General features: G+C 38.4%; 1 protein-coding gene across 2 annotated transcripts in view; it reads right to left on the bottom strand.

The window, feature by feature from the left end:
• ARFGEF1 (ADP ribosylation factor guanine nucleotide exchange factor 1) overlaps nucleotides 1-12197 on the bottom strand; it is a 109068-nt gene that overhangs the window by 65794 nt on the left and 31077 nt on the right. For both annotated transcript variants that reach the window (XM_060243672.1, XM_060243671.1), the window contains exons 2-4: nucleotides 4739-4769; nucleotides 2968-3124; nucleotides 1506-1652 (exon numbers count right to left, since the gene is read on the bottom strand). In XM_060243672.1, the coding sequence (XP_060099655.1) occupies nucleotides 1506-1652; nucleotides 2968-3124; nucleotides 4739-4769 (335 nt within the window). The remainder of the gene's footprint in view (nucleotides 1-1505; nucleotides 1653-2967; nucleotides 3125-4738; nucleotides 4770-12197) is intronic.

Genomic DNA, 12197 nt, shown 5'->3' with positions numbered 1-12197 from the left:
TTCTTACACTGGGCATGCTGCAAATGGATTGTTTGAATAAACTAAAGTCACTTTCTTTTAAATTTCATAAACATATCAAACAATACATTTTACATGTTAAGTCATGAACAATACATTTAACATTTTCAAAGTAGCAAAATCAAGTTTTATTAGAAGTATTTCATTTCTCTACTGAAATGTTTAGGTATGTGTAAACTGCACACCACTATTACATTCAGTGATGTGTTTCAATGCACTTCTAATTTCAGACTAGATTTAAATTTCACAGGGGATAGCACTGAAATACCCACCTGTGCCAAAATTCCACGCAGCTTCCATTTTGTTTAGAGATGTTTGCCATGAACTCTGGCCCACATTTGTGTTGAGTTAGCACTACAGCAGTACACCTACCCAGGATACAGAATACTGCCATGCTAACCTGGTATACCTATGGACCAGCACATGTGGAAATCCCTTTTACATGAGATGGGAGCTGTGGAGGTCACTTCTAAATGTGCAGGCCATGTCATATTTAAATAAGGCCATAATGCACCAGGTTGCACATATAACTTTCTCTTCAAAGAAACTCTGTGATGTAGTGAGGTGTTTCATACTAGCTATTTAAAACATAACCTTGTCTTTCTGTAACATAAAAACAATGCAGCTATAAAAACTCAAGCAGCATGTTTCAGGCAAAAAAAGATATATCAGCAAAGTAAGGCATAAGACACTCTAATTCATAAATCAAGGAACCTTCAGTTCCACTGAATATGTATCCCTGACGGATGCTGATATTTTGTTCAATAACAAAATCCCAACAGTAGTAGCATTTATTTTGAAGCAGTACAATGGAAGATTCTAGTCAACAAGAACCCTTCCCACTGATATCTGGTTTCTGATTACAGCCCAGTTCTAGAGCAAATTTCCACATCCATTACTGCCACTTTTACAAAAGCCTTTTCAAGAACAATTTGGAACATATACTGGGCGTGTGTGATGTAGTAGCTAGAGTGCTGCACTAGCACCAGTTGCAAACTACCTCTTGCTATAAAACTAACTGGGAGATCTTGGGTCACTCACATTCAGCCTAATGTGCCTCACAGAGTGTTGTGAAGATAATATAGGGAAACCTATATATACCACCTTGAGCTCCTTAGAGCTACTAAACAAAACAAACTAGTGCTGTGAGCTTTAACTGAACCAAGCATCTGATATCAACCTTTTCATCATCTAGATGATTGTACAGATTCAGTTCTGACCTCTCTTCTTTCTGGTGGTCCATATGCAGTATAGTGACCAGGACCTTTCCTGACATGGATGAAAAACAACTTCATTCAATTTTTGTTCACTATGCATTATGTTTGCATTTCACCTCAAAAAAAGTATCAAAATTGGTCAAAGAATATTCCAAGTGCTTAAATCATACTAATAAATTAACCATACTTTCAGTTTCAGTTGCTGATGGTATGAACAGCAAAGTCTGCTCAGAAGAGTGGACAGCTGACAGCCAATAGATGTTGGATTACCTTTATAATTTGAAGTTGAACCCCTTCATCCGTCTGGGGACCTTGAAAGCAGCCACATATTGTTTCAATAATTCTATCGATTAACTTTTTGCCAGGGGCTGTACTATCTGGAGCACTGCCAGTCAAATGTCCATAGGCTATAAGTTTCTGAGGGGGGAGGGGGAAGACATGAACAATTGTGAGCTATTAAGCCTAAACAATATATCTTATACCTTAGCAGAAACATATGCTTTTTCTTACATTAAGTGTCTTCTTCAACTGATTACAAACTTTTAAAAAGCCTGGTTTAAGCCAGTCATAAAGCGGAAAACAGAGCCACGAAGTAACTAGAGAAACGCTCAGATATTCCTCCTCCTGTTTCTGGTTACATAGTTCTTCCATGATGTCCGAACCTGGCAAACTACAGTTACCATAACCATAGTTTAGTTAAAAGCAGACTGAGAAACTGCTCAGAACTAGAATTCCTGATTCTGGAATGGAGGAACACAATACTTAACTGTAACCATAGCTTGACTAATAGAACTATGGCTACTACAAACCAGGAAATGGATGAACAAAATCATTGTGCGTGTCTGAAAGAACATGTTCAGGCTTTATTCTACTGTGACTTAGCCAGGATGTATAAGTCTGGAAACTGACACCCAATAAGGTCAGCTAACATTTCAAATATTGTGATGGCTGTCTTGCTAATCTATTTCTTCTATTTAAAAACAAAAGATTAATTTTTCTCCAAGTCAATGTTGTGTGATGAAGCTTAACACAATATGGCATAATGTTGACAAAAAACTTCAAAAATCTATTTATGAAAATTACACAAAAATGGTGATAATGCCACATCATGGCTTGATACTACATAAACGAATCCCACATCCTCTCTTCTTCCCCTGCATACTTAAAATTATTTGCATTTGTATCTGAACCAGCAAAATATGGTATGTGTTCCCTTTCCACACCAAGATTACAAACCAGGAAGAAGAAAAGAAAATCAAGGTAATTTGCAATCTAATTTGGATGGGGAAAAGCAAATTGTATGGCATAAAGAGAAACATGGGGAGCAGGAGAGGAGGAAGCACATAGAGACCTATTTCCCACTCACTTTACGCCACTCTCATGTCCTTCTTCTCAGTGGGGCTTCCTTCCGATTTCACACTATCTGCCCTGGGGCTGCAGCTAGCGTCGGCTTTTTTGCGCAGCAAACAGAAACCTCTAAAAACCAGTTTCTGTTTGCTGTGCAAAAGAGCCAACACTAGCTGCAGCCCCAGGGCAGATAGTGTGAAATCAGAAGGAAGCCCTGCTGAGAAGAGGAATGTGAGAGCGGCGTAAGGTGAGTGGGAAATTGGTCAGAGACTTGGCCACAAAGCAATATCATTTAGCATCATATCTAAAATGTCCCATAACCATGTTAATGAAGGAAAACCACAAATCTGAGTGAAAAACTAATGATATGCTATTCAATACACACCTGTAAACAGTCTAGCGATGTACTAACAATCCTGGGACACTTGGACTGGCATGCCAATTCAAAAGGTAAGAAGTATTTGTCCGCTTCAATAAAGCTTGTCTTTGATTTCACTGGTGGAAGGGTGCTTGAACCAGGTTTTGTTTCTCCATGAGGAGGACTGAATAGAATGCTCCAATTAGAATGGTAATAGTCAACAACAAACCAATCTGAACATGTGTAGAGTTGCCAGCCTCTAAGTGGGACCTGGAGATCTCCTGCTTTTACAACTGAACTCCAGCTGGAAGATCTGCTCCCCTGGAAAAAATGGCTGCTTTGAAGGCTGGATTTCATGGCATTGTACCATGCTGAGGCGCCTCCCTTTCTCAAACCCTGTCCTCTCCAGGATCCACCCTCAAAGTCTCCAGGTATTTTCCAACACAGACCTGGCAACCCTATTCATGTATCTACAAAATAATCATCACAAACTGATTCCAACTTTCTACTTCAAATAGTCAAAAATGTTGTCTGCTCAAGTGAAACTTAGGCTGATAGTCAAGAGAGAAACCAGAAAAAGGCAAAGGCAAATTAAGAATTCATACATCAAATTCTTTTGTAACCAGGCCTCTAAGAGAAAAGATGGTGTTAGTGGGTAGGTTGTATATATTGCTTTGAATGCCAAACAGTTTGACTTAATATGGAAACAAAAAACCAGTGAAGGCTGCTATTGTAAATAAGTCTATTGTATTTAAATTATATATAATCTACCTTTCCCCCAGACAACTGGAACTCAAGACAAAGACCTAAGTCACTTATAGTATAATCCTATGTAGAGTTTTAGACTGGAGTATCTCTTCATAGCATTGCACTGTTGAACCAACCCCCCAAAATGCAACAAACATTTTTTTTAAAAAAAACCCTGCTGTAAACAGCCCCCAAAACCTGGTAACTAACTTTCTTCATCAAAACCCAGCCTCAGGTTCCAACAAACTGAAAAATAATCAAGCAACTCCAACAGCTAATTTAAAAGCCCAGCCTTGCAGTCTAGAGTCCTTCTGCAGAGATATATGAGAAGATATGCATCATAATTATTTCAGAGTATCTATCTGTAATAGATGCACATATGAGGGAGCACGACACTCAACTATTTTGGGGCAGGAAACCAAGTATACAGTAGTTTTCTGGGCCAAGTAACCAAAGGTTGAAGGGAAAAAATAATGAACCAGAGAGGGAGAATATAAATTTAATACATTCCTCTAGATATACCATGAAAAACATCTGAAATATAATACATTAACAAAACCTTTCTAACCTGTTAAGATAACAGCACACTAAATCATTCTACAACTGAAAATGCCTTCATCAGTAGAAATCCCCCCAAGGTAAGTACATCTACAATCACAAAATCATATAAAAAGATCATAAAAACACATGTATACTGAACAGGTAAAGTGCTTCAGTGTACCTTACAGGTGTTTTCCTATAAATCAACATTTTCAGAATGACTTCTAAATTCTCTGAAATCTGATCAATCGTACAACTCTCTCACTATAAATACATAGGCAGTTAACCTTTCACAAACACCACTTTGTTCTGCATTCCACTGCAGAAGTATGAAGCCCTCAACAACACAAAGTATATCTGCATGGGAGCTTTTGGTACTCTCAGTTCAGTACTTCATGCAGTTTATGAAGTAGCCTTCCCCTAACATAAGACTGAAGTAAACTGATATACTGGGCATATTTTCAGTGTAATTTACAGACTAAACTATTCACACTCAATAAGGAAAAAGTACCTTTGTTTTCCAGTTTCTGCTTTAATTTCATCTGGAAAAACAAAAACAAAAATACAGTTTACAAGAGTAAAGAGTTACAGAAACACTAACATTAGTAAATAACCTCCACATGAACAGAAAATTAAATTACATGCCATTATATTTAATAATTCTACATTTCCAATATTGCTCAGTTGCCAAAGTACTCATTAGGATCACTTTGTTCAACAAACTATTACAACACAATATGATTTTGCTCATGTAATGAATATTTAATAACATCAGGAGTATAAGATCATATTTGTTCTCTACATTAACTAGTACAAATAACTGCCTTTCTAGCTAAAAAAACAAAATAATAAAGGTGGATTGACCCATGACAATCCATAAACTTCCATGGAAATAATTAAAAACCATTAATTGTTTTTGTAAATATGGATGGCAGTGTTCAAACAATCTGAGAACTAATTTGTATTGACTTTGCTGATGTTCCCAAAGACGCCTAGCCCAGAAGAGAAAATGGATAAGTCATACCTTTCTTACTCAACACATATGATCTCATTCCTCACAAAAGAACTTGATTAGCCAATGTGGTATAATAGTTAAGAGTGCTAGACTAATATCTAGGAGTCTCAGGTATGAATCCCCACTTGTGCCATGACAGTTCGCTGGGTGACCTTGGGGCAGTCACATATTCTCAGCTTAACCTAACACACAGGGTTGCTGTGAGGATAAGAGAAGAATTATGTAAGCCACTTTGGGTCCCCATAGCCGGGGGGGGGGGGAACAAATGAATTAAATAAATGAATAATGATCATCTTTTAAGCATGTTGTTAGAACAGTGATAAAGACTTTGGACAAGTACAAGTTCAACACACATATACACATACTATTGCCTAGCTGCCTCCATTTGGGGGGTTGTCTGTTCCCATCCTTGAGTATGGGGGAAGCTCCTCTGCATGACACATGGAGCTGAGAACAAGCATGTTGGGCTGTTTCCACTAAATTTGGGCAGAGTGATCAATAGCATCAAAAACCTACTTAGAATTAACAGAAATGCACTCTTGCTTTCATTGTTCCAGTGGAGGCCAGGGCAACCAAGGCTGTTTCTATCCCAAACCCTGGATCCAGTTTGAAGACTGTGGGAAGTTATGTCATGCCACTAGCTCCTCAAACACCTTTCCTACAGGTGGTAGTTTCCAGGGACATTTTTTTCAAGTGTCTAATGACCTCTTTCAAAGCAGTTGGAACTATACCCTCCTGCAAAGGCATTTATTTGGTCATCCACATGACTAAACCTACCAGGCTTGACATAGGGATGCCAGTCCCTGGATGGGAGGTCCCCAGATTTTTGGGAGGAGCCATAGATGCTGGGTAGCTGGCAGGCAGGGGAAGTCCTACCCCCAACAGTCATCCATGGCCCTGCTTGAAAAGAGTGGGCACCATGCAGTGAATTTGCCAAGAATTTGCAACAAATTTGCCTTGAATTCGCAGCAAATTTAACTTTTTTAAATTTAAAATGTATTAATTTTCTTAGTTTCCACAAGTTTTCTCCAGGTATTACTTAAACAGGTAAGATACTTAGCCAAAAAAAGAAAAAAAACTCCCCATCATAGTAAAGCCTAAACTACATATCAAAAGCAGATTAAGTTCTGGTAGGTCACGTTCCTAGGCAAAATATCATGTTCAGTCAGGTAAGTAACTGAGTACCATTGTTCTATGATCTTTTCCTCATACAGTTTCGGGGAAATATATTTATTGGAGTATGCTAATTTACTAAGAATGAAAAAATCCCAAATTCTGTTCCTCTATGTATTTAGGGTCACTGTGTAAGGAGTTTTCCAGTTGTATGTCAACAGTGTTTTTGCAGCTGCTAATAAAATTGATACAATTTCCCATTTCCTTCTAGGTACTCCTGAATGAGACTAGTTTTCCAGAAGAAGTACTTCAGGATTGTAAGGTAAGTGGATGTTTAGTATAGTGTCAAGTTCGGTTACAATAGTTTTCCAGTATTTTTGTACATAGGGGCAGGGCCACCATAGATGAAGGTAGGTGGCCAATTGACCACATTGTTTAGGGCAGGTTGGAGTATTTTAACCCTTAAATTTGTACAGAGTTGAAGGTGTTAAATACCACCTTGCCATAAGTTTATACATTTGAAATCTAACTGTAAAGATGTTTGAGGTGTTACCTGGGGAGTCCAGATATTGTCCCAGTCTTCCTGAGATATCGTTTTGTTTAGATCTATAGACCAATATTTTTGATATAGTGTATTCTCTTCTTCCTCTGAAGCGCTTAATGGTTTGTATAAGAACCTGGTAAGTCTAATATGATGTTCTTTTCCTAGATATATCAGTCTTTCTAAAGGTGTTAAGTCTCTAATAAGTGCTTGTTTCACGTGTTTAGTACTTAGGCAATGTCGTAATTGCATATATTGAAACCCCTGCACTTTTTGGTTCAGTTTTTGCTCTAAGCTTGTTTTTTCTATAATTGCCCCATTATTCCAAAAATGCTTGATGCAGGTGAAGCCTACTTCCTTCCATTTGTTTAACACTACAGGGTTTAAACTTGGCATGGACCACCTCTGGTTGGTGTAAGAGGATAGCGGGGATATCTGCAGAGCTAGTTTTCCTTGATGTTTATACCACAGAAATAATGAGTGGTCTAAAAATGTTTTACTGTTATTAACCCTGTTTGGGTTCCATAGCATGTCATATAGGATGGGACTGCCCATTGAATTTGATTCTATTGACACCCATTCAGGTGGGTTTTTCCCTGTGGCTACTTTAATAAGTGAGCCTATATTAATTGCTTCATAGTAAAGTTTCAAATTCAGAATGTCTATTCCTCCTCTAGCAGTTGGTCTGGTAAGTGTTTTAAAACCAATTCTGGGTTTTTTATGTGCCCCCCAAAATTGCTAAACATACTTTGCCATACCTTCAATGTTCTGGCTGAAATCTTTATTGGCAAGGTTCTAAATAAGAAAAGAAATGTGGGTAATATGAAAGACTTTAGGATGTTGATTCTCTCTGCCCAAATACAAATATTTGAATTTTGCTTACTAAGAATGATTTCTATTTCCTTCTGCAGTTTCACAAAATTGGCTACAAATAAATCTGAAGATTTGTTAGGGATATGGACCCCTAGATATCTCCAGGGTTTATTAGGGAGATGGTAGTCGTACTCAGAGATAAGTTTCTGTAAGTCTGCCTGTGGAATGTTAATTGGATGGATGATAGTTTTTTGATTATTGAACGAAAGGTCAGAAATTGCATTGAAATTCCGAGCAATTTTGCCTAAGTTTGACAAAGGTTGTAAAGGATTTTTAATGTAAAGAATCATATCATCAGCATATAGTGCCATTTTATGTTTTTTTGCCTATATCTAAACCATAAATGCCTTCTTCTTGTCTAATAGCTGATGAAAGAGGTTCAATAACCATGATAAAAAGTAGTGGGGACAAGGGGCATCCTTGTCGGCTGCCTCTTTGTAAGGGGATGGAGTCAGTTAAGGAGTTGTTTATTCTATTTCTAGCTGATGGGTTTGTGTACAAAGCCTTAATCGAATTTTGAAAGTTATTTCCAAACCCCATATTTTGAATGAGCATTTTCAGATAGCTAATGTTTACAATGTCAAATGCCTTGTTGAAGTCCAATGCCATAATTAAAGCTTCTTTCTTGTATTGTTCACAGTGTGCTATGAGGCTAAGTGTTTTCCTAACATTGTCTGCTATACTATGATTGGGTAAGAATCAAATTTAACTTTTTTCAAGTCGGATCCATGCTTGCCTGCCCTGCAAATGGTAAACTCATGGCTTGCAGGGCAGGCGCATGCGGTGCCTGCTTTTCCCTAGCTTTCAGGTGGTTGGTGAAAAGTGGGATATGTGCGTGCGGTGCTGTGTCCCTGACACAGTGATGTCACTCTGTATGATGTCATCATATTGAGGATGGCACCTCCCCCTCCTGGAATGGCCCCCAATCCCCCCTGTTGGGGAGAAGGTGAGACCTGGGAACCCTAGCTTGACATGAAAAGCAATTAAGGGCAAGGACTAAGCTTAGACCAAGGATGGTCAGATTTGCTTAATGTAAGATCCACATGTCTGAGTGCCACAAAACATGAAGTCAGATGTTTGAAAGCCACAAGACAGGGAGGGAGAAAAGTAATTAGACAAAGGGAGGGAGGGAGAGATGGCTTGATTTGGAGATTTGGAGTGATTTAAAGACTGAAATGCCTTATCCAAGCTGGCCGATGAGGCGGTGGGGACTTTGAGAGCCACACAATATGTATGAAAGAGCCACATGTAGCTCCTGAGCCACAATTTGGCCACCTCTTGCCTAGACAGTGTGTGTGTGCAGGGATACATATTTTTAAACAGCTTGGCCATGTTACATTATCAGACTTCACCAACTGAAAATAATCAATACAACTAGGACCAGTTTTTACTTCAGTGACATCTTGAGACTGAATTGAACCATCTGTGGTCTTTACACTGCCGCAGATGCAACAGAGTTTAACAACTAAATGCTTCACCTGAGGGCTTGTAGTTTTATGCATCTACATTCTCAGGGGCTTAGGATGCATTCAGCAGATGCAATAATGGAAGAGAAGTGAGCTTGCTTTGGTGCTGTCATTGCCGCAGAGTATGCACAATAATGTGCTCTTATCCTTCAGATGCATTCCAATTGTCTACTCCATGAAGTAATCAACATTCAAAATACATCTCTCCCCCCCTCCTGGAAACCTCTTCCCTGTTTCCTTATTTTGAAAATTTCTCATGATCCATTATCATTCCATTTCATCCACCGTGTCTTTCCCCCTCTTTACAGACCTTGAAAAATTCTTGATGCAAATTTCTTGCCACATAACTGGAGCTAGAATCTGTTCCCAAAGTGCATTCTCACTAGTTCCAAGCCACCTGGTATGACATGTGTCCCATGCCTCTATTACTTTCCCTCTGGGTTATTTTTGTACTTTTGATTGCCTGAATATTTGGATCCCTGCATTGGGAACATAATACATGCCTGAATAGCAAGTTATAGCCCCCTATTTTACCCTCTTGCTCCACTGTATGGCCCCTGATCTTTCCCTTCTTAAATGGTGTTTGTCCACATCTATGTACTTGGAATTCTTGACACATGGGCTTTCTAGTGTTTGGTGTTATAGCTTGATGCTATACTGACTGATCGTGTTCCCTGATGGAGCATTAGGTATACCTCTCCATTAGCTATATCATTCCATGCTTAGGAATGCATCATGATCTATTGCCAAGAAAGCACTGTCTGAGAGCACCATAGTAAGACATAGGTCCAGAATTGTTCTTAAATTAACTCTTTAAATTCAAGAATTTTAAATAACCTTTCAGCACAACAAATAATACTAATAATAATGTAAAGATTTAGAGATTTTGCACAGAATATAATCACTCCTAGAATGAATTGTGCAAATCAAACATGGTTTGAAATTTAACTGTCCAAAGAGTTTGAAGATATTTGAGGCAACACACTGACACAATAAGCTACAAAATATTGACAGTAGACCTTTCTTTCAACCAGAAGGAAATACTTCCAATTCCTGCTACTGGTAGGCAGCACAAAGTCTTTGAATGGGCTAGCAGGAATCCTGTGATGATGTCACCCATCCATATCATAGAACAGACTATATTATACATACAGCCAGTTAGTTCATAGAAATAATTTTTCTTATTTTCTCTTACCCCCAAACTATTACCATTATTTTTTTCCTCTGGTACTGGCTTTATCATTAGATTTTAATGTCACAATTGTTCCCCCCCTTCCCCCTGAATGCATGGTTTTCATAATATGGTTAGACTGTCTTTTTATACGCACTTCAGTTTAAATTCTTTTATCTCTTTTCATTCTCGATGTCTTTATTCTGTTAACAGTGCACACTATGATTTTGCTATAAGTTACCATGAAAGTTTTTAATGGAAGGAAAATATAGCTAGTATCAACAAGTAGTTCTAAACTTGTGGAAAAGTAATGCAACACAAATTCCATCCCATGTTATTCTAATTGCAACCTCAGACAGAAATAGAATCATAGCATTGGAGAAAGTCCAGAAAAGGGCAGCTAGAATGATTAAAGGGCTGGAACACTTTCCCTATGAAGAAAGGTTGAAACGCTTGGGACTCTTTAGCTTGGAGAAACGTCGACTGTGGGGTGACATGATAGAGGTTTACAAGATAATGCATGGGATGGAGAAAGAAGTACTTTTCTCCCTTTCTCACAATACAAGAACTCGTGGGCATTAGATGAAATTGCTGAGCAGACAGGTTAAAACGGATAAAAGGAAGTACTTCTTCACCCAAGGGGTGATTAACATGTGGAATTCACTGCCACAGGAGGTGGTGGCGGCCACAAGCATAGCCACCTTCAAGAGGGGTTTAGATAAAAATATGGAGCAGAGGTCCATCAGTGGCTATTAGCCACAGTGTGTGTGTGTGTATATATATAAATTTTTTTTGCCACTGTGTGACACAGAGTGTTGGACTGGATGGGCCATTGGCCTGATCTAACATGGCTTCTCTTATGTTCTTAAGTATTTGTTACTTCACCAGTGACTGCTCTGACACATGAACAGCGAAATTAGTTAGTGTAAGGCATTCACAAGATCTGTTGTCAAAAGACATCTGCCATAAGTGAAACAGATTTGATTCTGAGGAGCAGGGATAACCTTAAAGACAGTCACAAATTTCATAGCACAGTGCTCTTTCTGCTTGTAGGCAACAAGTTTTCTTGACCTTCCAAATGGAAAGTCCCTTAACTTAAAGCATACCTGGGATTAGACATAAGTAATCAAGAAATCTTGCTGGATCAAGATTCTTGAACTGCCCTTGTCCAAAATTTTGACCTCTTTTATTGTGCTTGTGCCTTCTTATATTCTGGTATTATCTCCAAGCGCAATCAAGTATTTGGTTTCTTCTAGAAAAAGTTGTTACTTAAAAAGCAACACCATCGCCTTCACATCAAAGTGAAACTTTCTGTACACTGGGTATATCAAAGATGTTCAATATAATTGAAAATGCTTGATATTTCACACCAAGGAACCAGACAGCATCAAAAAGTTCAAACCAACCAACCAGCATCAGCCTTGACATTGGCATTCTTCTTTCCTCCCCCCCCCCCTCTGAAAATGGCTGATTGCAATAAATGGGAAAGGATGGTGTCTTCTGTGAACAAGAAAGAAGCCTTTGCTGACTTATTTGTATGCATCTAGATTTCCTGTCTGATACACATCGCATCATGAAGGCATACAGTTAGCCAACAAATGTAAGGCTGGAGGAACCAAAGAGATACAGATCAAAGCATAAGACTATTATTCAGTCCATCACTTTTTATGGCAGCAATGGAAAAAGATAGATAATTAAATATAAAAATGTTTCTGTGCACATTTGCAAGTAACATTATACCTTTTAACTTCAGAAGATAATCATTTGAACTTTTTACAATATGGGATGGAT

Source organism: Heteronotia binoei, chromosome 7 (genome assembly GCF_032191835.1).
Source record: "Heteronotia binoei isolate CCM8104 ecotype False Entrance Well chromosome 7, APGP_CSIRO_Hbin_v1, whole genome shotgun sequence".
Classification (NCBI taxonomy): domain Eukaryota; kingdom Metazoa; phylum Chordata; class Lepidosauria; order Squamata; family Gekkonidae; genus Heteronotia; species Heteronotia binoei.
This window is presented reverse-complemented; position numbering and strand designations above follow the sequence as displayed.